The 26,090-nt window shown below is 34.2% G+C and overlaps 1 protein-coding gene and 1 long non-coding RNA gene across 2 annotated transcripts; one reads left to right on the top strand and one right to left on the bottom strand.

Moving 5' to 3' along the window:
• Positions 1–1,628: 1,628 nt before the first annotated feature.
• LOC139974293 (uncharacterized) lies at positions 1,629–14,374 on the bottom strand. Its single transcript, XR_011795432.1, has 4 exons — positions 13,756–14,374; positions 3,316–3,427; positions 2,773–2,846; positions 1,629–1,719 (listed from the first exon to the last, which is right to left on the bottom strand). It is a non-coding gene; the product is annotated as an uncharacterized lncRNA (long non-coding RNA).
• On the top strand, positions 6,588–24,068 carry LOC139974286 (uncharacterized). The gene is made up of 11 exons (XM_071981313.1): positions 6,588–6,693; positions 14,348–14,378; positions 14,993–15,165; positions 15,526–15,790; positions 16,429–16,640; positions 17,293–17,502; positions 18,869–19,078; positions 19,646–19,855; positions 20,439–20,747; positions 20,881–21,140; positions 22,648–24,068. The coding sequence occupies exons 1-10, from the start codon at positions 6,628–6,630 to the stop codon at positions 20,929–20,931; spliced, it is 1,737 nt and encodes a 578-aa protein (XP_071837414.1). The 5' UTR covers positions 6,588–6,627; the 3' UTR covers positions 20,932–21,140; positions 22,648–24,068.
• The last annotated feature ends 2,022 nt before the right edge of the window (positions 24,069–26,090 follow it).

Genomic DNA, 26,090 nt, shown 5'->3' with positions numbered 1-26,090 from the left:
TATGATCAGTAAAATATTCGGCGCTAGAAATCCGAGCGAACGTTACTTTTGTGATTATCGACACATATTCCGAAAAAAGTTCACGTTTTAAACATGTGTTCTGACGTGTAAGAAAAGAGGTAAACACTAAACAGCACTAGAGAGCTGTCATAATTTTAAGGACTTATTTTGCTGTGATAACCCGAGGGTGAAGGGCCACTTTGGTCTGTAACAATGCATTTACAAATTGTTTTTCAGTTTTTGAGAAATGACATCGGCAGGTAGTTGTCACATTTGATATCAAGAATCAAGCAGAATATACTTTGCATCCTAAAGTTAGAAAACACTTGAAGCTCTTCTTTCAGTTATTAACATATATTTGCATTTGAAAGACATTTATCTAAATGGATTAGTTACCATCAATACTGTTGCCTGCAAACACAGTATAAGAATATTTGTCAATTCTCCAGATCATTCGATGGGTTTAGTTTCAATAGGTTCATTTTGTGAAGTAATCTGTATCTTCTTCTGTTTTATTTCTTTTCTCTACCCATTACCCCCTCTCTCCTAAAAAATAGCAAACTAAAATACCTTGAGCATCCGCTAATTTTACTTGATTTATCAGCAAACTTGGCAACTTTATTCTAAGCTTCCTTTAATAAACACTCTTTAATAAATCTAGTACTGGACATTCGTGTTGCCATTTTAAGCTGCGAGGTTCTAAAAACAATATACTACACAAATGAATGAAATTATTGATATTGTTACTTATATAATACAAAATCAGTGACTCAACCAAACTAAATATTAAATGAGATTTTAAATATAATATAATATAAATATAATATCTGGTTATCTGGTTATAGTTATCACTATTTAATCACTTAAACCTCTAAATATTAGTAAAATACAGTATTTATTTAGGAAATATGTTCCGATCAAGGTGGATGCTAGGTAATAGCAAACAGTACTAAGATGAGAATAGTACGAATAATAGGGTCGTTATAAGTAGATAAATCATACAAGTTACACACTTATAAAATGGGGAAATTTATTTAACTTGTTTTCTTAGTCAGTAATTTGGTCAATTTGGTCAAAATTGCAAGACTTTTCTCAATATGAAATTTTTGTGATGCATGTGATCAATAACAAATGGGCGCTACAGTCGCAAACAAAATAAACAGAGGGCGTTTTTCGGTTCTATCAAGAAAACTAGATTAACTATTGCTATGAGTTTTAGTACCGTCACCATGGAATCACCAGAAGTAGCATAGCTGTACCACGGGTTGAACGCCATATGTTTTTACGTGATTATTGAAAAATCATCGTTTGAAACATTTCTAGGAATTTGAAAGGCTAAGAAACTGTTTTAAGTTAAGCACCTTAACTTGTTTTTTCTTAAACATGCTTTTCATCATGTGAAACTGCACTTTGAGGCAATCACTCATCCAGCTCCGCCTTCAGACAAATCAACATGACATGTTCGATAGCTTAGTGAGATCCTTTAAGATGGAAAGAAATATCTTTGGATATCAAGGTGACCAATAATGCATACCAGAAGCATTCTGTAGCTAACCAACTTACTAATGTGAGCTGATTTGACTCAGATGGTAATGGTTAGAGATCCAGAAGTCATTTCTGTCTTAATTTTTTTTTATGTCCTCCTTTTAACTCAGTTGGAGTGATTCTTTCTGCCCTTTGCCTCTCACGCTCCAGGACATCTTCTTCCGTTGCTGACGACTGTTTTATGATAAAATGGAATATTTATATGATTACTATCTGAAATATATATCAGAATTTTAAGGAACTTTACATGAATAGCAAACTGCAAAAAGTCGATTTACCTTTCACCTTAATGAGTTTGTTCATTAGACTGATGATGCATCTCTCTTCTTGAATTACGTTTACAGTCACCCCCATTTATAACATAAAGTCATGTCAGCCTCAAACTCGACAAAATATCTGCCCAACCCCTCACCCTCACCCCCACACCTCACCATACTACACAAAGTTGCAATCATTTGCCCTTTGACACTGTCTCTAACAATGTGCACCAGTAATGTTTCGTACTGTCAACTGTATTAATATGAATGTTAAACATCTGTAAACTGGAATGTAGAGGTTCTCAAGACTAACATCCTGTAAAATAACGTATATTTTATATCAAAGATCTCTCAAAGAGTTTCTTACATTTTGTTAAACACAAGTTCCAGTTTTGTTGTAGTAGTGTAACAGCAAAGAATACAGTAGCCTCTGAACTGACATCCAACTAAAACCTGGATAGCTCAGTCAGTAAGGCACAGGACTGTACTCCAAAGGTTACAGGTTCAAGCACCCCTTTCCTTTTTAACGTTTGACACTAGGGTAAAACTCGGTTAGGAAAGGTGCTAACCCCCCTCCCCCCCCCCCAGGTCCTTAAAAGTAAAACAAGTTTAAACAAATAGCAAAAACGTAATAAATAAAGAACAAAGAAACTATAAGATGGAGGGAAAAGTAGCAGAAAAATACAACAACAAATTATTAAATAAAACAAAGCTAATGCTTAATAAAAAAGCTTAAGTTGCAGCAAAAAGTAAATTGAAGAGATGTATGAAAAATAAAAATTACACATCTTTAAAAAAAAAAAGTAATATTTAAAGAAACTCTGAGATGACAAACAAGGCTTTGAAGCTTTTGGCTTTTGGTTTTCTTTCTCAATTATCTTTGTTCCCTGATCCCAGGTCAAACATATGAACAAACTATTGCTATCAGAATCAAAATATTACTTTACTATCATGAAAATTAACAACTCACCATCTCTCGTTGGGAACCATTTCAGAAAGGTTTCAGCATTCTTCAGCTAGGTCACCATATTTCATGTTTTTCTTCTGCAATCAATAATGAAAACATGAAAAAACAATTATGAATAATATATCTTCACAAAAATTTCACTTATTATTTGTACAGTCTTCAGGGTCAACTCTCTAACTATGTGACCAATGTTTAGTAGCTATGAAGCACTCCGGTAAGACTTCAAAAACGCTTTGTTCTTTTGACAGAAGGAAAAGGACATATCCTCTTTGCACCTTTAAAATGTATTTCTGTGAAAATATTGTCTGAAGATAACCTCATTTCAGGATACTATATTCATGATTAAAACAAAATCCCATGCTTTGCTTTTCTATGTTATTCCTCGTTTTGTTTTCCGCTTTGAGTGGGGTTTTTTTGTTGTTTTTTGTGTTTTATAGCATATTTTATATATTTTCTACCAAACTTATAAATATAAACTATTTACAAACTACTAAAATGCTAATTAATTCCTCTTCTTTGATTACATTTGGTTTGCTTAAATTGCACCTTGTTCAGCCTCCTCAGCCACTCGTCTCTCTTTCGCATTCTTGGCTTGTTTTATAGCATCTTGAGCCTTCCTTGCTTCCTCTTCCGCTTCTCTTTCCACATCTGCTGCCCTCTATTAGACACAAATTAAAACAAGAAGTAAATAACAAACAAAGAGTTTGACTACTGAAACGTAAAGATGGATAAGGTAAATCTAACTGCACGTCTATACTATGATGGAAATTGCTGTTTATGATATTAAAGAAAACATAGCAGTGTAACATAGATGATATAGTTCATATCAATATAATCATACCAATGCAAATCCCTCGATTTGTAAATTATTCTGCTTTTTACTGGCTGGGATTTAAACAGTTTCTACCCACAAGTTTTACCTCTTTTAACATTTAATACATTTATATGAAGATGATATAAATTTACATCGCTCTCAAATTATGGATAAAAGATGTGATTGAATATTTATCACTGCATGTGATTTAATGTTAGTTTATTCATGAATTATTTTAATAGTCCTAATGCATCACAACGAATATAAACGTGCTATGTAAGTACAGGGGCGTAAATACTCCCTTTTCAATGGGAATGTAGATCCAATTCGGGCCCGAATAGCCCAGCTGAGATCGACACAATTTCTGACAACTCTGCGATTTCCCAAGGTTGTTAAGTTGCCTTTTTTGTTTTACTTGAAGCAATTGGTTTATTATGTGGGCCATGTTCATCCACAGATATTGCCAAATATATATCAGCTTTTAGGTGTCAAATTCTGATATGGTATTCAAAGTCAAGGCCTTCGAAAATTAATTTATCTAAGAGTAAGTTTTCGTGCAACTATAGTCACCCCGGAATGGCAAGGATTACTTCGAAAGTTTGACGTATTGGATCAAGACTTATCTAAAACTTCAAGTACGTTATTTCATAACTTCCACTGTTTACGCTAAAACCTTAAAGTACGACATTTTATTTCAAAATTTCGACGGTTATAAAAGGTTTCATTTCTTAAACCCAACGTATCCCAAAAGTTCCAATTTTCTACTGACATAATATAAAGAGTTAGCTGAAAGGTTTAGTACTGCCGTGGAATACATCTCTATAGTTGAGAAGTGTATGAATTTTGTTTTTGTATTTGCATGTCTGGCATTGGCAATACAAGTTTCGATTTAACTAATACTGTACTATTTCAGACAGTTCACAGATTGTGCGTGTACTACTGCATAACTACAATACTAAGTTAACTTGCCTCGTGTACTGATATTCATTCGCATGGGAATTAAAAGTCTCTACCCTCTGTTACGAAAATCAATTCAAATGTTAGGTGGAGGGGCCAAAAAATGTGCTGACTTCTGTCCTGTGGAGGGATGTTAGGAGTGGGGTGTGGCCTAAGTTGGAGTGTCCCCTCACCTTTGAGATAATATTGTCTCGGTTACAGTGCTTAGAAGAAAATAATGCCATCATTCCCATTATATTAAGAACATTTAAAGTTGTGTTAATGCGTTATAAAATGCTAACCATTTGCAAGAAAATAAAGGTCAGGTTTGTTTTCCCGTGGTCCCAGTGGCTACGGCCTTGCCTATATTAAATCTAATACAGTTACAAATGCCAAATAGTAAATGAGTGAAAGTATACGAATTTATATACTTTCCAGGTGATCCAAATGGACATGTGTGTTTTTTCTTATTTAAGACAATCCAGTGTCATACGACTCACGGAACTTTGACTAGAAGTATCAATTACTGACTCAACTTGATAAGAGAAACCTCTTTCTGTGCTACGTAGGCCCATAGCTAGAGAGGGAAACCTTCTGAGAAGTACTCCAAGCGTTGCTGTAAAATCAAGTAGCCTCTCCAGTATCATATATGAGTATGAGAGCTATTTATTTCTCTTTTGGCTATTTTCTTTGCCGTCTCAGTTATCGTCCCTAAAAATGTTTTGTGTGTGTGTGTGGGAGTAGAAACTATCCTTCCACATCTGGCTACGCCACTGTCAGCGAAATAGCAAAATTTCGTACGTACGCTGGCACTCTTTCAATAATTCATCCAAAAACCCGACTGGCAGATTCAAACGTTGGCTAAAACTGTTGGGAACCAACGCTCAAGACCCTCTGATAACTGTGGGCAACGGTTAAATGAAAACCGCCTATAGTTCAACTATAACGTAGCTCTACGCTTAAAAAGAAGCTCTAGCTACTCCCCTGCTGATTAATATAAATTAATTTCATTAAAAGAGAGGTTTTTATCTAATATCAAAGTACCTATGCAAAAGTGCTTAAAATCTCTTAGATTCAATATCTTATATATATGACGAAAAGCTTTTCTACACAATTTACAGCCAGTATGGATGTTAATCTTGCCGTCAATAATTGAATCAAAGCCCAGCAAAATAGCTGACATGTTTATTCAATCAGATGTGAGGATGCTCGATTCCGCAAACAGGGTGTGACGTAGGCATCATAGACAAGGAAGTATTGTTTATATAGCTTACCGCTTCAAATCATCGACATTTTCCAAAATGTGTAAATTAGATATTTGTACATATATATTGATAGTATAGAATAGATCATACCGTACATTTCACGGCATATAAGATGTATTGTACTAGTTCATGCATGTTATATAGTGCTGATTAGTAGAATCACTTCCTGTCTTTTTTATTCTTCTTTATTTTTGCCTTCCAACGTAAAAGTGTAGTAACTTAGCTAAGTTAATCACTCATAAAGGGTTCTTAACAAGCAAATCATCATTCCTTCTCTTTTCATCGGCTTGGAATCATTGACGTCATTATTTCGACATTCAACTACAAAAGACTTAACTATATGAACCACACTAGATGTAACATTAAATATAAGTGACCACCGTAATTGATATTCGTTTTAAAAACAAAAGACATTTTACTATTATTGAATTACAATATCATTGCTGTCCTTGGAAATAGATGCACGATAGTCAATAAATATACACTAGGTGTTTTGCTGTATTTATCGGATCAAGGACAATTCAACACCATGCAACCTAAGCTTACTGTACTATATACTGAATGTTCAAGATATAAATAGCTCTGAATAATATTAAGTTTGATTGCGCATGTCGAATAGTCATATTTACATACAAGCCTACGGATACTACAGATGTGCAGTACATTTGTATAAGCTGTTCACCAAATTATATTTCAAATAAAATAATGGCATTAATGGACATCCATACTACTGCGGTCATTCCAATAAGGTGTTGGTAACCCCTGAATAGATACGCTGTGTCATTTGGCATCTTGCACTTCATCGAATATATTTTTGCGTAACATTTATACAAACCCGAAAAAATGGAGAAGTTTGTCAAAGTTTGTTTTACTGTTTTGACGATATGGAACTCGTTTGGAACAGAAATGGTAAGTCTTTCTATTATTAAATATATTTTGTATTTTACCATTGAATATCTTCTGACTGTTTCTAAAGTAACATAACTTGCGTTAGTGTGTTGTTGAGCTTACTCTGTTAATATTAAATGATGTGACAAACTGAAGTGTTAGCATCCTGATTTATTCAATAAGAAGGCCTTCAATTAAATATACTCACATTTTTTAACTTCGCGATAGGACAACAATGTTTCGACTTTTAATTTAACCACACATATTGCGTTAACAAAAAAAAGGCTAAAATAGTTATAACTGGTTTTCCTATGCCTAAATACTGTATTCTCTACACTTTGCTAACGTGTAAAATACTTAAGAAAGCTAACTCAAACATCTCAATCGGTTTTCGCTACACACCAATGTTTAAAAGTAAACCACGTTTCGTGATATGGTAGGGAAAAAGCAGTTTCTTTTCAAACTGTGAGTATATCTTTCTCCACATATCCTTTAAATAACCTCCAATAGCCAACCCTACCTTTCACAGATACATATCAATACGTTACAACACTCCTTCATTTCATATTATGAATTACTGAGTTTAAATTCACATGTGTTATATTCTAGCTCATGAATTCATTCTCCATGATTTTTTTTTGGAAAAAACTTAATACTTAAGTATAGTATTCAGTTATTTCTAGATTCATATGTTAAAATTTGTCTCCCTGATAAAATCCAATAATCAGATTCTCTGTCGATACAGAGCAATACTCGGTACTCTTTGTACGGTAAAAACGTTTCCAATGTTTTTATTTATTTAATGCCTTGCTTCTTTTTTAATATTTGACATACATTACATACGAATAACTTGATATCCATTTGTAAAGAGGCAACTTCTTTTGTCAGGTCTGTTATTTTGATATGATTTCCAAAACGGACACTGTATTGCTTGTTGTTGTTCAAATTATTCTTATGAATACATTAAAGCAAAATTTGCGTTGGCTTATCTAAAAGCAAAACATTTCTATGTAATAATCTAACCACAAAGCTGTTTAATTAACTTCCATTTCAAATAGTCAAACAGTTGGATAACTACTGTGAACAAAATTTTTAACGATAAGGAACATCCTTTTCAAAAAGATATGTATAACTTTAAAAGTGTGGCAAGATCGACTCAGGTTTAATCACATTTAAAGCAATGCTCAGTTTTAAGTGTGATAATATTGCTGTAAACTATCATCCAAACCTAACATTTGCATCTTTACAATTTCTTAAGAGCACCTAAATGTTACTTCCTTTACATGCTTACATCATATTACGTTAATAATATCGTTATTAAAGTAGCATTATGTGACAAATAGTCTACAACAAAAAGTAAACATGTTTTGAAATGTATTTTGAAGACATAAATATTACGATTCCTATTTTGTACATGTACATGTTCAATGAAACAAGGTTGAATAACATTAAAACTAACTGGTAAACACGTCAATCTCATTTAAAACTAATTTATGGAAAATAAAAAAAGGGACATTTAGGAAATTAAATGCTGAAAATAATAAACTAAGCAGAACGAAATATCAAAGAAAAATATACTTCAACAAAGCAAGAAAAGTACACATACAATATTTGTGAGTGCAACGGCTGTTTTCAGATGCTACGTTGTGGCTTTTAATTGCCTTTACGCAAAAATTATATGGTACGCGATCATGAAAAATGTCTACAGCGATTGTAGTGGCTAGCTTCCAATTTTCTCTTTCCGTGTTTCTCTTTTTCCTTCAGGCTTTATATTGTTAGTAATTCCCAGGAAATATTATCCCAATATTCCGCTTTCTTATCTTGATAAATACACTTGTGTTAACCGCAATTTTTAAAAGATTATTGACATAAGAGCAAAAAATGTCAGACATGTTCATTTATTTGACTTGAAACGACAAAGTTAAAAAAAAAAACATCTCTATCGCATGCCTTTTAAATTTCAAAATCGTTGAAGTCTAGTAAGCAGTAGCGATTTGGTGATGGTAATGACAAGTAATATTATTGTAAGAGCATTGTTTTCTTATAGTATTGTTATTACACGATCTGTAATTGAATAAAATAGAATTAAAAAAAACCCACAAAGGCACCTTTTAATGTCATAGGCGTTACTTCTGCGTTTAGAGTTTTTATGAGAGCTTTTAAATTGCCATTTTTGTAACATTTGATTTACCTTTTCGAGTCATTTGAATGATGTAAACTAATCATTAGCTTTGTACATAGTTTAGGTTGTGTCGTTCAAATTATTTAAGTTTCAAACCAATCTTTACAGTGCAATGTGAATTTTAAAGGTGGATAATAGTTATATGTTTAAAGTCATAATCTAAATAAAAATCTTTTTCTTTAGTCTTTGTGCCATCAATACCGACATGAGGTTAGAAAAAGAAAGCTATTTAAAAAGTATGTAAATGCATTATCAAATAAATCAATTTCACGGAAGATTTGTATGTTTTCTTCCATTAAATCCCTTTTGTTACATTATAGTATCAAGAATTAGCCATATTCTAAGACATAGTATAACTACAACTTCAGTCTATTATAAGAAACCACTAAAGGCTATATTACTAGGGAAATAATTCAGTGTACAAGCCGAGAACATTTTAACAGTTTAAAAATAACCCGATTCTTATTCTGGCTGCTTGTACTTAAATAATTGCACTCTTTAATTTTAAATGCAAAGTTATGTCGATCAGAAATTCTTTAAAACATGTTTTTTTGTTCTGTCTTTAGTTTTGTTCTTGTTTTTTTTTTTTTTTTACTTCCAATAAGGATTAATCTATAACAGTTAAAGCAACGTAGAGAATAAGTAGTACAACATAATTGGAGCGAGAGCTTTCTCAACAAAATGTAAATTGCATTTGATTTTTATTGAAAAAAAAAACTTTGGAATCATAGTCAAAATAAAATTTGTAGTAGAATGTTTCTTTATTCTTTGTGCCACCAATCCAGACAAAAAGTAAGAAAAAGAAAACTGTTTAAGAACTATGTAAATGCCTCATCAAATGATTCAATTTCAAGGAAGATTTGTATGTTTCCATCCATTAAATCCCCTTTGTTGCATTATAGTATCAAGAATAAGCCATATTTTAGACTTAGTAAAGCTACAACTTCACTCTATCATAAGGAAACCACTAAAGGCCATATTATTAGGAAATTTATTCATTGTACAAGCCGAAAACATTTTAACACTTTAAAAATAACCTGATTCTTATTCTAGCTGCTTGTACCTAAATAAATATACTCTTCAATCTTAAATGCAAAGTTATGTTGATCAGGAATTCTTTAAAACATTGTTTATTGTTCCGGCTTTAGTTTTGTTATTGCTTTGTTTTTTGTTTTTTACTTCCAATAAGGATTAATCTATAACAGTTAAATCAACGTAGAGAATTAGTAATACAACATAATTGGAGCGAGAGCTTTCTCAACAAAATGTAAATTGCATTTGATTTATATTGAAAAAAATCAGTTTTTGAACCATAGTCAAAATAAAATTTGTAGTAGAATGTTTCTTTATTCTTTGTGCCACCAATCCAGACAAATAGTAAGAAAAAGAAAACTGTTTGAAAACTATGTAATGCCTTATCAAATAAATCAAATTTCACGGAAGATTTGTATGTTTTCTTCCATTTAATCCCTTTTGTTACATTAAAGTGTATAAGCCATATTTAGGACAAAGTAAAACTACAATTTCACCCTATCATAAGAAAATCACTAAAGGCCATATTCCTAGAGGAATAACTCAGTGTAGATGCAGAGAACATTTCTAACACCTTAAAGCTAACATGATTCTTATTCTGGTGGCTTGTACTTAAATAATTATACTCTTCAATTTTAATTGCAAAGTTATGTTGATCAGGAATTCTTTAAAACATGGTTTCTTGTTTTGTCTTTAGTTTTTTGTTTAAGTTCAAGTTAGGATAAATCTGTAAGCTGTAAATTATATTTCATTTTTATAGAAAAAAAAATTGACGTAATCAAATTCACCAACATTTTAATGACAATCCAAAGTGATGTTTTAGTCAAATTTTGGAATATTACAGGATTAAAAAATTGATGCATATATTAACTACAACTGTGAGAAATAGTTCATTTAGTGGCAATGTATAATCTGGAAATAAACTGCTACGAGAAAGACAGATATACATACTCTCCTACTGAAAATGTACTCTATCTCCAAAACATGTATGCGATGGGAGTAGTCACCGATCCCCACCCATACTCTCCCTCTTCGCTGTCTTTTATGACTTCCTCCTTCCCACACGACTCACACCTTCCCTTTATTATACCATGTGGCTAAATAACTTAAAGTTTCGTTTGTCGTTTAACAGTAACATGTAAGTTGTAATGTAGTTCAGTATCCAAAAGTGAACTCTCCCAATACTTAAAATGGACATTGATGATAGATTTGTAAAAATTAAACATTAAATATATCACACTGTATTTAAATGTCTCTTTTCTAACATGTTGCAAAAACTGGAAAGTAATGTCGTAACACTTATAACTACTCCATGTATGGTAGTATGTTAAAAGATATCAAATTGAATTCCTCCAAATGATATGTTCTGGCAATAGTTCGCACCAGCATTTTATAAAGGGAAAATACGGCATGTGATATTTAGCATTCTGTGATTATAAATACAATGTAGTGTACAGAGACAGCAGTAACGTCTCAAACAGTGTAAGGCGTTGCTTCCAGAATAACATATTCGACGATAAAAATATATCTCCCGCCCCCTCCCTCCCCGTTACGCTTCAATCTCTTTGTAGAGATTGTATTATATTGTGTACTTTACTCTTTTGGCAACAGCAAAGTATAAAATGTACTCCTAAATAGCTCAAATCAATCCACGTAATGATTTCGATTATGTAGATTTTATAATTTATAACTTTAGGTAAATGTGATACCATAGTCTTGTATCTAATGGCCATATTCTTCTAGAAGGATACTAAATTGTGCCAAAAGTAACCCTTGACCTGTTCGACGTGTTAAAACTATTGACAAGATGACCCATGTGAAAACATTGTTTTCAAGAATTTTCACAAATTTGATGGAGAAGAAAACATCAGAGAACTGTTAAACTTCCAGGAATGTTTTACAGCTTGTTTTTTTTTCTTCTGGTTATTCAGAGAATTGTCTAGATTCACTTCATGTACTGGAAATGCTATACATTATGTTTTTGTCTTGACAGACATCATCGTCATTTCATAAAATTTGAATTGTAATGTGCTTGGCTGTTCTAACCTGTCTATATTAGTATTATTCGGAGTTACCAAACAAGAAAAAATGTATTTGTTTAAGCTGCTTCCGACCCTTCTCTACTGTTACGAGAGCAATGACACACTATGTAATGTTATCATCATGTTGTAGATGACACAATTTTAACGTTAAATCTTTATTTTTCTTCTATACCAAGTGAATATGTTGATTTAGCTTTTAATGTTGTTGTCTTACATTTCGGAGTTACCATTTCAAGTATTACAAATTTCTAACATTGTAAAAAACTAGGCCTATGTCTGCTAAGAAGGAGCATACGGCATAAGGTACTGACATCGTTATTTAACCTATGACTGATACCTTACGAACAAAAATATGGATAAAACTGCTCAAAATATTTCCAATCAAAACTAGTGTTGCGCCAATAATAGTTTGTGATATCGGCGGCATATCGGCATCATGAAACTAAGGCCCAATGCCGATAACGGCAAACCGATTTTGAACTTTTTTTTCCATAACAAAGCCACTTCTTGTTTTTGCAATGTTCTCAACAATTTTAGCCTCAGTTTCGATTTCGATTCATAGCCAGTGGCCAATATGCCGATCAGCTTGTCAAACAAGCAGTTCTGATTTATATTTATAGATATAAACGGACCAGTCAGGCCACTTAACGCTTCTTATAGCCCGTAAAAAGCAGTCTCTGTCGCGCTTTAAAATAAATTTCACTGTTTTGCCCTTGCAAATATTCTTGGCAAGAGTCCAAGAAACATTTTGCACAAGCAAAGTTGTAAATATGGCATATTCAGACCTACGAAAAATGCACCGGGGTGTAACACAATGTAAGAAGTAACTTATGGAACTATATGTATATGACTTGTAGTAGCCTATCACACTAACTTGCACAGTGCTTCTGAGTCTTAGGCTGAGAATAAAAGTTTTATCACATGGAAACCCCCTACTAACTCATTATGTACCTTTCAAAAGCTGCAAAGAGTATCATGTATGCATTCTGTGAAACAGCAATGGGTAAAGAAAAGATTTTAGTTTGAGAATCAAGTTTGCTTATCACAATTTGTTGTCGACTGGTTTACGAAATATTTCAAACACGAAGCACTTGCTAATTTTGGCTAGGCTTAGCTGTTAGTATAGCCGGCTAATGGAAGGACATAATTGTCTACGGTAATTAGAAAATCGTAGAAAAAGTTAAACACAAGGAGTAGTTAAAGTTCTTAGCCGGGAAATGCTCCTGTCTTTTCTACATTAAATGAGCTTATTCGTGACATGATGTCACTTTTGCTAAGAAATTCGTGGCTCCATTTGAAGGCAGTTTGTATAAGACTTGCAGCCTAAGTGTTGCACATAGTTGGTCAAACAGAGTAACGAATAGTGCAACAGAAGAAACAGGAAGTCTAGGCTTGTGTTTTTACACACACAAAATGATAGCACATAATTCCATGCATATCAACTTGGTGGGAAATGTAATCGTTTATTTAGGATAGGAAACATGTTATAGAATATGCCCTTTTTTCAGCAAATGATAGTTAAATAAGCTGTTACTGCGTTTGAGTTGTGAAAAACGACAATAACTTAAGACAGTCGATTATAATTATGATACTGTATGTATTAAAGCAAGACTTAACGTGTAGTTTGACCATCATTATTGCTGTTTAAAATATCGGAATATGGGCCGATATTGGGATTGTAATATCGGATATCGGCCAAAACCAATATTCAGGATATCTGCACAACACTTGAAACAAACTTATCAAATAGAAGCTTAGCTGAGCTTCTACAGTGCTGCTTCACTTGTTTATTTAGTAAGGTATAATGGTATATGTCTATGCACTTACCTTACAAGTAAAATGGCACCTTTAATTCGCAGTGTTTCATGTGCACGGTAAGTATCAAAAAACAGTAATTGTATTCCAGAAAGAATAGCTTATGATCCATACCCGTTATGATGGACTGTCAAACACAAATGCGTTACAACTCATGTCTGAAATGTTCTTATGTCAAAATATAACATGAACAAAGAACATCTGTCTGCATTAAGCAACAAAGCAGTTTATTCAAGCAGCCGGCTATTGCCTTTGTTCTCTCGCGTTAGCTTGCATATCATGTACGAGAGTGGAAAATGCCAATCTAATGCTTCCTGGAAGAAAGTTGCACTCTGTAAGTAATCATTGACCTGTAAATCAGATATGGAATATAGAAAAAACAAGCAAATCATATAAAGTGGTGATCAGGAGAATTTACCATAGTTCAAATCGACATTACTTGTTTTAATATAACATTTTTTGGGACAAGTTCTCGAAATGCTCTTCCTTTCCCTCGAACTGGTTCATTATACATTAACATTAGATTTAATCTGATCCTGCTTAGTGTTGATTGCAATACTCTGTATGTCTTGTAATGTATTCAGAAATGTCTATTATTACACAGGTAATCGTCAGTGCCGAGGGAAGATCTTCAGGTAGGTGTAATTGTAATGTTATATGATTTACGTTATAATAAGAAGCAACCTCTGTAAGTTATATCACCTATGTATTATAAACGTTAACACATCAGTTGGACAAATTGAAAGGCTTGGAATGTTCAAGGTTATTTAATGGTCGCTCTAGACGTTTTGTTTTTCAATCGTGCCACCATTTCCTAACATATATTATAACATTGATTTCCTCTGAGCCGTATATTTTGATCATGTCATGTTCTACGTGCTACATCTATTTTTTTTCCAGGTAAGTTAAATGGAATTTGACTTTTTTCATGAGTCTTTTGATCAAACTTGGATATGATTGATAACTACGGAAACTTGATGCAAAATCAATTTCCATTGCAGACTGAGAACCAATGCTTCAAAACATATATGAATTAAATGACGATTACTGTATTTGATTTAGTCGCTATATCTTCCCTTTATATGGTAGTTGAGTAATAATTGGTATAAAAACTGACCTATTATCTTACTCTCATAGTAACTAATCCATGTCTATAACAATTGACATATAATCAAAGGCGATATATTCATTAATTGAACTGAATTTTCAATTGCAATAACATTTTTACTTTGTTTTCCTTTCCATAAAGGTATATCATACTTTGTTTTTCAACAACCAGCGTATCCGAGGGATTGCAAAGAAGTATCGAATACCTGTTCCTCTACCCACAATACATCTGGAGTGTTCCTTATTAAACCAGATGGCTATCCGGAACCGTTTGAGGCTTACTGTGATAATGATCTTGATAGTGGTGGATGGACGGTATGGGTGTTTACTTGATTTCTCCTTTTCAACTTTAACTAGTTTTGTACAAATGTATTCAATTTTGCATAGACGAATATGTACCGATTTCATACAAAATGGTTATTTCATAATTTTGATATTTTTTTTCGAAACGAAATATGAATCAATTAATTTATTTATTTTGAAATTAAGTACACTGTGGTTCATCTTCTAAGAAAACTGTAAACCTCCAGCCCACACTACGAAGTAAAATTAGAAATTATAAGTTTTTTTTCTCTGTTGTAACTGTTAGCAACTAATCGCATTGCAGGAAGGAAAGAATAATACATTTTTAATAACGTCCTAGTCAAAGCTTGACTTCTTTGATATTCGTTGTAGGTATTACAGCGACGAAGATCGGATTCTGTCAATTTTAATAGAAATTGGAAAGAATTCAGAAATGGCTTTGGCTTTCTAGGAAGTGAGTTTTGGATCGGAAATGAGAAAATTACCGTCTTAACAAATCAAAAGCGGTACCAACTGCGAATGGACTTTGAGAACGTTGCTGGAGATACTTACTATGTTACATACGACAAGTTTCGAATCTCAGATGAATGGGGGAAATATCATATCTCTAGTTTAGGTACATTCGTAAAATCAGATGGTAAGTGTCTTTTACATTCTTATTAAATTTAAAGCCAAAAATTAAAAATAATTGTGATCGTTTATTAAATTTAAAATGTAAACGTGTTTAAACTTAATTGTTTATTCTGGCCAAAGTGTAATTACACACTTACTGTAAGACTGCTTCGTACTTAACTCTTATCTTGGCTCTGAACAAGAAACAGTATCTAACGTTTGGACAACAGAACGTTTACACTTAAAACAGTTACGTCTCCCAGTTTGATCAGAACAACCAACGCAAATGATTCGATGCTGTTATTAATTATCATTGTTTTCAGAAAGCAGTTAACTAACACCGAGAGAAACTGTGAACAGAAATAGGATATGACTATTTGGTTTCAAACCAGTTGTTCAATAAAGGATGGGTTGTTATCTCGTAATGCTGAATTTATATTAACATTAATGTGACTACGGAACGACCACTAGATGATTTAAAATATTCTAGATTAATTCAAAATGCTTCTGAAGGTATGTTTCTTTTCAGTAACGTTCTGATAGCCATTGTATAGTATTGATAGTATTGAAGGAATGACAAAAACTATTCTTTGCCACGTGTCTTATACTTCGTGTCTGATACCGGTTACTATTATTTACATTTTATTCTGTCCTGTTCTCTAGGAATAATCCCTGAACGGTGTCCGGCTAATGAGATATTTAGCAATGAGATATGTGAGAGGACTTGTGATGACCCTGACACTTGCATCTCGGCTACATCTCGTAGAGAAACAGAGCAATGTGTTTGTGTCGGTGATTATCTGAGACAGGAAGAACAATGCATCCCTCTGAACCAATGCAACTGCTTCGTTGCTGACAAAGGAAGTGTATTAACGGTCAGTATGGTTGTTTCAATTTAAATGATTTACTTTTAATTAATGTTCAATATAAGTAAAAGGAAACCATTTACTATTTAAACTTGTTGATCATTGCATTACATTAACATATAACCGAGAAGTATACGAATCGCGGTTGAGAGGATTGGCCACCCACCGTTGAAATTCCGTACATTTCAATGTTAAAACCGCAAATTCATAATTTATTTATTAGTTTTGTTTTGCTGAATATCTTAAATTAGGAGGGCAGTTTTTACATCAATACAAGATGTGTCGAGGGATGTATTAAACTTAAGCGGGAAGCATAAGACCACTCCTATACGGGTGTGCAACCCCTTTATAAACATTTCAAAAAAAAAGTATACATACTTCCTACCACAGTATCCAAGTTAGAACCAATTGCAAGCCTAATGTATCGAAAATATCGAATAAGTTGTTGAATGCAACATTTAACGGCTATTTGTTTTCAATGCGAATCCCTAGGCCAACTTCTTTGGAGTCGGTATCAAGACCTTATCAAAATTTCTTAAAGTTTCATACCTTTACCTAAATCCATCGAGGGGAATTTTGCATTTGTCATGCGGTACATTACACTCTAACACCTGCAATTCATAATTCATTTATTGGTATTTTCACTAAATATTTAACTTAGGAGGACCAGTTTCACGCTAATTCAGGATGTACACGAAAATCAACTTGTATGAACAACCGTCTTATAGAAGAGAGTTACCAGTGTAGTGAACACGCAACCTGTGATACGAGGACCGGTGTCCGTAAATGTTACTGCAATCAAAACTACCATGGGGACGGAGTGACGTGCACCCACAACTGCTTCGTTGCTGACAAAGGAAGTGTATTAAGGGTCAGTACAATCTGTTATGAAATTTTATAAGATTTGCTTTTAATTAATTTTCCATATAATTAGAAAGAATCCTTTTACTATTTAAACTTGTTGAGTATCGCAATACATTAACAAATATCCAAGTAGCGTTCGCATCGCGATTAACCCAGATTATGGACCCACTCCCGACGCCAGTCCAGACAAAACTGTCAGTCGAGGGATGTACTACATTTAGTCGGGAAGCATAACACTTCTCCTTTACGGGTGTGCAACCCCTTCATAAACCTTACACAAAAATTTATAGATACACCTTACCACAGTCTTGCAGTATGAACTAATTGCAGGCCTAATGTATCGAAAATATCGAAATAAGTTGTTGTATGCATCATTTGACGGCTATTTTTGTTAATGACGAATTCCTACACCCCCTTCCCTACTTTGGATTTGGTATCAAGACCTCATGAAACTTTCTTGAAGGATCATACCCATACCTATATCAGTCATTTTGCATTAGTCATACAACGTTAAAATATTGTACATTTCATTGTGACAACTGCAAATGCGTATATTCACTTTGTTTTTTTTACTGAATATCTAACTTAGGAGGGCCAGTTTCACCCTAATTCAAGATGTACACGAAAATCAACTTGTAGGAACAACCGGCTTATAGATGAGAGTTACCAGTGTAGTGAACACGCAATCTGCGATACGAGGACCGGTGTCCGTAAATGTTACTGCGATCAAAACTACCACGGGGACGGAATGACATGCACCCACAACTGCTTCGTTGCTGACAAAGGAAGTGTATTAAGGGTCAGTAAGGTTCTGTAATGGCATTTTAAATACTTTTCTCATATTTCATCGTCCATATAATTAGAAGGATACTTTTTACTACTTAAACTTGTTGGTTATCGCATTACATTTAGATGTAAATGACTAGCGCTTCCATCGCGGTTGAGCTGGGGTCTGGGACCTCACTTCCGACACCAGTCCAGACAAAACTGTCAGTCGAGGGATGTATTAAATTTAGCCGGGAAACATTAGACCACTCCTACACGGATGTGCAACTACTTGATAAACCTTTCACAAACATTCATGGATACTGCTTATCACAGTCTTGCAGTTAGAAATAGTTATCCTGCTCATGTATAGTCGCAATAAACCCTTGAATGCAACATTTAGCAGCTACCTATTTGAAGGCGAATCCCTATCCCCCCTACTTCGGAGTTGGTATCAAGACCTCATAAAACTTCCATCCAAGTTCATACCTTTACATACATCAGTTGAGGGGAATTTTGTTTGGTCATACAACGTGGAAATCCTGTACATTTCATTGTGACAACAGCAAATTCATAATTCATTTATTTTACTGAATATCTTACATTAGGAGGGCCAGTTTTACGCTAATTCAAGATGTACACGAAAATCAACTTGTAGGAACAACCGGCTTGTAGATAGTAGTTACCAGTGTAGTGAACACGCAACCTGTGATACGAGGAACGGTGTCCGTAAATGTTTCTGCGATCCAAACTACCAAGGGGACGGAGTGACGTGCACCCACAACTGCTTCGTTGCTGACAGAGGAAGTGTATTAACGGTCAGTACGGTTCTGTAATTGCATTTTAAATACTTTTTCTCATAGTTCATGGTCCATATAATGCAAAGGAAACCTATATCTACTTAAACTTGTTGGTTATCGCATTACATTTAGAGATAACTGAATAGCGCTTGCATCGCAGTTGGGCAGAGGTGACCTTACTTCCGAAGCCAGTCCAGACAAATCTGTCAGTCGAAGGATATACTACATAGTCGGAAAGCATAAGACTTCTCCCACGGTTGTGCAACGCCTTTTATCAACCTTTCACAAAAATGCATACATACTTCTTACCACAATTTACAGTTAGAACCAATTGCAAGCCTAATGTATCGAAAATATCAAAATAAGTTGTTGAATGCAACATTTAACGGCTATTTATTTTTCAATGCGAATCCCTAGGCCACCTTTTTGGAGTCGGTATCAAGATCTCATAAAACTTTCTTAAAGCTTCATACCTTTACATAAATCAATCGAGGGGAATTTTGCATTTGTCATGCGGTACATTACACTCTCACACCTGCAATTCATAATTCATTTATTAGTATTTTCACTAAATATCTAACTTAGGAGGGCCAGTTTCAGGCTAATCTAGGATGTTCACGAAAATCAACTTGTAGAAACAACCGTCTTATAGATGAGAGTTACCGGTGTAGTGAACACGCAACCTGTGATACGAGGAACGGTGTCCGTAAATGTTACTGCAATCCAAACTACCAAGGGGACGGAGTGACGTGCACCCACAACTGCTTCGTTGCTGACAAAGGAAGTGTGTTAAGGGTCAGTAAGGTTCTGTTATGAAATTTTATATGATTTGCTTTTAATTCATTTTCCATATAATTAGAAAGAATCCTTTTACTATTTAAACTTGTTGAGTATCGTATTACATTTACAAATAACCAAGTAGCGTTCGCATCGCGGTTAAGCGAGACCATGGACCCACTCCCGACGCCAGTCGAGCCAAACTGTCAGTCGAGGGATGTACTACATTTAGTCGGGAAGCATAACACTTCTCTTATACGGGTGTGCAACCCCTTTTTAAACACAACACAAAAATGTATTGATACACCTTACAACAGTTTTGCAGTATGAACTAATTGCAGGCCTAATGTATCGAAAATATCGAAATAATTTGTTGAATGCAACATTTAAACGGATATTATTCTTAATGACGAATAACTAGGCCCCCTTCTTTGAAGTCGTTATCAATACCTCTTACAACTTTCATCAAGGTTCTTACCTTCCACTATATCAGTCAAGGGGAATTTTGCGTTTGTCATTTACCGTTGAAATCCTGTACATTTCATTGTGACAACAGCAAATTCGTAATTCATTTTTTTCCTCACTGAATATCTTAAATTAGGAGGGCCAGTTTTACGCTAATTCAAGATGTACACGAAAATCAACTTGTAGGAACAACCGGCTTATAGATGAGAGTTACCGGTGCAGTGCTCACGCAACCTGTGATACGAGGAACGGTGACCGTAAATGTTACTGTAATGATGGCTACGAAGGAGACGGAGTGACGTGCACCCGCGTGATTGCAAAAGATTGCTACGAGCTGTATGTGTCCAGTACGCGCAGTGATGGAGTTTACACCATTTACCCTGATGGTTTGCCAAGCGGTATTCAGGTTTACTGTGAGATGGAAAGTAACGGAGGAGGATGGACGGTGAGTTGTGCACGAATATTTAAACCAGTTAAGTGTCTTGTTTCTGAATTCATTTGTTCTGCGAGATTGTGGAAGACACATTACATATTTTCACTTACTCCTGTTACATGTAAATTTCTCTTTATGCTCATAGGTCATTCAGCGACGATCAAGCGCCGCTGTTAATTTCTCGTACCTGGGCTGAATACAAGACCGGATTTGAAGATCCTACTCGTGATCATTGGCTCGGTAATGATTACATACACGCAATTACAAACCAAAAAACGTACAGTCTTCGGATAGACCTCACCGATTCAAGAAGTTCATCGTATTACGCCCTCTATTCCTCCTTTAGCATCAGTGACGATGCGGACAAATACCGACTATCAATTGGATCATATAGTGGAAATGCAGGTAAGCAACTCTGTATTTTATTGGTATCATTATTTGCCATTTACTAATTACATGCATTCTAACAAATAACAATGACATTCTCTACGTTCGTCATTGTTTTACAGTAAAAGCATATCTGCATGTTTTAACACATGATCTAACAGATGTTTGTTGGCAAATAATTCATTAAAATATTGGAAGGTATATCCACATAAATATTTAGTTGTTGTGAAATAATTAATGCAAATAACTCACGAAACATGGTAATTAAGCGTAAAAGGCAGGTAGCTAAATATATCCATGAGTGAGAGAGCATTTATCCTGTTTCCTTAGCATTTAGTCACTTATCAATGAAACTTCATATTGAACCTGAAATGTATTTAATAGCCTAATTTACATATTCACACATCCTATCCAACAACCATTGCTCTCGTAGCGTATGTCTAGGTGCGAAATCTACACATTCTGAAAAAATAGTAAATAACCTATACTGGCCATTTTATTTCTTAACCTTTTCACATTGAACATCAATCATATACAAATTAAAATATGTAACATATTAAATATATATATATATATATATATATATAACATGTCACTGCTTATGTGTATGTATGTATATATATATATATATATATATACACATAAGCAGTGACATATTTAATTTTTCAAATAGTCCTCTGTGATCAGTCTCACTGACAGTGCCAACGAAAGAAGGTCATTGCCTCTCTTAAATTGAACTTCGTGATTTGTGTGGACATTGACATAAATGATGATGCACCGATGACACCATTAACAAATACACATGAAACAATTATGTTATTTTTACACACATTAGTAAGCATGATTTTAGCAAAACAACAAAAACAAAAATAACCGATAACGTAACAGGAGAGTTATAAACCACAACTTAGCCTACTGCGTGATAGTCACATGATCAGTGCAAAAACAGCCACGTAGACAGGAAGAAGTTTCATAGCTTGCACAAATATTGATGGAATGTAGCTTTGAAACAGTCTAGGTAGATTCATCGTTTTGTATGAATAAATTGTTTTAACTTTGCACCCCGAAAGTATCTAATTTTTGAGACATTGGAAAATAATTTTGTAAGAAAGTTTACTATTACTGGCACTAATCGCTGAACAATAAACTTACTATCTAATTAATGAGCAGATGAAAATAATAAGCTAAAAAACAAACAAACAATATGCCGTGTCTATTTTTGAATAAAATTTTGGAAATTTAGAACAATATATTGATTGCTAATGAGTGTCAAATACAATAATATAAATTACACCTTACGGCTAGTTATCGGTAATATTCGTAATAAACAAGTGTTTGCAGGGTACAAACTTGAGAAATTTACCAAACACACGTAGAAAACCTCTGTGAAATTGCATATAATAATCTGAAGTGGTATCACCACAGATTACTAGAAAAGTGCTAATATTAACAATAAGTCATATAAAATACGGCAAGATACAGTGCACGTAACATTTGAAGTTTGTTTTCTTTCTCGAATACGTAGGTTATGATGCTATGTCGTTTAGCAACAACAAACCATTCAGCACACGTGGTGAAGACAATGATGAGTGGAGTGATTTTGACTGCGCTGAGAAGCACCAAGGAGCCTGGTGGTTCGGTTATTATTATTATTATTATTATTATTATAGTTATTCTTATTGCCGCACTAGTGAATATTATTGCGATTATTTCCCTTACGGAAGCAGCAGGTGTGCTATTTGCGCCTATTCTCACCTCAACGGAGACTACGACGGCTCAACTCAAGGAACGAACATATACTGGACTAACCTTAGTGGATACAACTGCGGCCTACAATATGCAGATATGAAAATACGACCAGTGCAGACATAAACAGTTCTGATTACGGAGTGGTCTATATAACAGAGTGTACTAATGTAACATTGTATTATCGAGGAATTTGGCTCTCATCTCTGTTTAGAGCAGCAGGACGTAACTATGAATAGACCCAGATATACGTCTACATTTTGATATCTAATTTATGTGACAATTAATTCATTTATTTATGTTATGGTCATTGAAAATTATAAAAATGTTGAGAAATTGCAATAATGTGGAATTTCCGAATAAACTATAAGAAGTATACAGTACAGTGTCGGTCACGTTGAATTCTTCTTTAATTTATCATTGCGTGAATTAGTTATTAATTAAGATATGGCTATGTCAACGTCACACTACTAAAAAAATCTGGAACATTTATCAAATCTACTCAAAAATTCTGGAACAAAAGAATTTTTACTTTTGAAAATGATTGGCCATTATTGGACCTATATTAATGACAGCAGTAAACTTTTAGATCCATACCTTCGGCAATTAAAACATGTTAAAGAGTGTATGGCCTCCCCTCTTACCTCTATCTTTCCGTTGGGGTACGTTTACATTCAGTGCGGTGGGGAAATGGATAAGAATTATAACCCTTACCCTTGTGTGTCTTTTCAACCTCTCTCAAAAAAGGTAACAGTATTTATTTTACGATTATACCGAATTCGGGCCCAGTTATTTATACACTAAATTTACCTGGAGATTGCACCCGTTTCAACATTTAACTCTTCATGGGGAGGGGGTGGGGGTGTTCTTAATCCCCATAATCCCTTGACTTTGAAGTGGCCTTCAATCACCCCTAAGCTTCACCTCCCCCTTTATAACATCCTTTATTCACCGCAATGACCTTCCATAAAGGACCTTACTCCTATCTAACTCAGTCGGAGAAATGTAGAATTATCTTTTCGATACCACCTCACCTTTGAAATCTTGCGTAAATTGTTCATGCATAGCTTGCTCTACCTTTGCGTATAGCAGATATATCACCTGAGGAAATCTAGAGGGCATTTTGAAAATCTGGTTCTCTTTATATATTCTTGATTAAAACGAAATCCCATACTTTGCTTTTCTATGCTATGCCTCGATTTGTTTTCGCTTTGAGTGGGGTTTGTTTGTAGTTTGGTGTTTTAATAGCCTATTTTAGATATTATTACCAACTAATAAATATAAACTTTTTACAAACTAGTAAAATGCTAATTAATTCCTCTTCTTTGATTACATTTGGTTTGCTTAAATTGTACCCTTTTCAGCCTTCTCAGCCACTCGTCTCTCTTTCGCATTCTTAGCTTGTTTTATAGCCTCTTGGGCCTTCATTGCTTCCTCTTCCGCTTCTCTCCCCCAGCTCTACTGCCCTCTATTAGCCACAAATTAAAATAAGAAGTTCAATAATAAACAAAGAGTGTGACTTCTGAACCCTAAAAGATTGATAAGGTGGATAAGATGGATAATCTAACTCCACGTCTACACAATGATGGAAATTACTGTTTATGATATTAAAGAAAACATAGCAGTGTAACATAAATGATATAGTTCATATCAATATAACCATTCCAATGCAAATCCCTCGATTTGTAAATAAATCTACTTTTTACTGGCTGGGATTTAAAGAGTTTTCTCCACAAGTTTAGCCCCCTTTAACTGTTAGTACATTTATATGAAGATGATAAAAATTTACATCGCTCTCAAATTATGGATATAAAAATTATATATATTGAATGTTTATCACTGCATGTGATTGAATGTAAGTTTGTTCATGCATTATTGAAGATTCAAATAGGCTAAAATGTAAAGTTAACTTATCTAAATTCTTTGGCGCAACTTCCAGTCCTAATGCATAACAACGAATATAAACGTGTAATGTAAGTGCAGGGCGTAAGTTCTCCTTTTCAAGGGGAATGTAGATCCAATTCGGGCCCGAATAGCCTAGCTGAAATCGGCACAATTTCATGGGCCATGTTCATCAACAAAAATTGCCAAATATGTTTCAACTTTTAGGTGTCAAATTCTGATATGGTATCCAAAGTCAAGGCCTTCGAGAACTCATTTTTCTAAGAGTAAGTTTTCGAGCAACTATAGTCATCCCGGAAATGACGAGGAATACTTCGACAGTTTGACGTATTGTATCAAGACTTATCTAAAATTCCAACTACATTATTTCATAATTTCCACTGACTATGCTCAAACCTTAAAGTACGACATTTCATTTTAAAATTTAGACTGGTATCAAAAGTTTTCATTTCTTCACCCGAACGTATCTCAAAAGTTCCACTGTATTTTTGTCTGATATAATACAAAGAGTTAGCTAAAAGATTAAGTACTGCCGTGGAATACATCCCTTTAGTTGAAAAGTGTATGAATTTAATTTTGTTTTTAAATATGTCTGGCATTGGCAATACAAGGTTCGATTAACTAATACTGTACTATTTCAGACAGTTCGCAGATTGTGCGTGTACTTCTGCATAACTACAATACTAAGTTAACTTGCCGCGTGTACTGGTATTTTTTGGATGGGAATTAAACGTCTCTACCCTCTGTTACGAAATTCAATTCAAATGTTAGACGGAGGGGCACAAAATTGTGCTGACTTCTGTCCTGTGGAGGGATCTTAGCAGTGGGGTGTGGCCTAAGGGCATGGGAGTGTCCCCCACCTTTGAGATAATATTGTATCGGTTAGAGTGCTTAGAAGAAATTAATGCCATAATTTCCATTATGTTAAGAACCTTTAAAGTTATGTTAATGCGTTATAAAATATAATAGAGGTCGTGTTTGTTTTTCCGCGGTCCCAGTGGCTACGGCCTTGCATATATTAAATCTAAAACAGTTACAAATACGAATTTATCTACTTTCTCAGTGATCCATATGGACATGTGTTTTTTTCTTATTAAAGACAATCCAGTGTCATACAACTCACGGAACTTTGACTAGATGTAACAATTATCGACTCAACTTGTTAAGAGAAACCTATTTCTGTGCTACGTAGGCCTATAGCTAGAGAGGGAAACCTCCTGCGAAGCCCTTCACGCGGTGAAGTATTATGTATGAGAGATATTTATTTCTCTTTTGGCTATTTTCTTTGCCGTCCCAGTTGTCGTCCCTAAAAAAATGTTT

Source organism: Apostichopus japonicus, chromosome 9, assembly GCF_037975245.1.
Source record: "Apostichopus japonicus isolate 1M-3 chromosome 9, ASM3797524v1, whole genome shotgun sequence".
In the NCBI taxonomy this organism is placed as follows: Eukaryota; Metazoa; Echinodermata; class Holothuroidea; order Aspidochirotida; family Stichopodidae; genus Apostichopus; species Apostichopus japonicus.
The sequence above is the reverse complement of the archived record's forward strand: the minus strand, read 5'-3'. Positions and strand labels throughout refer to the sequence as shown.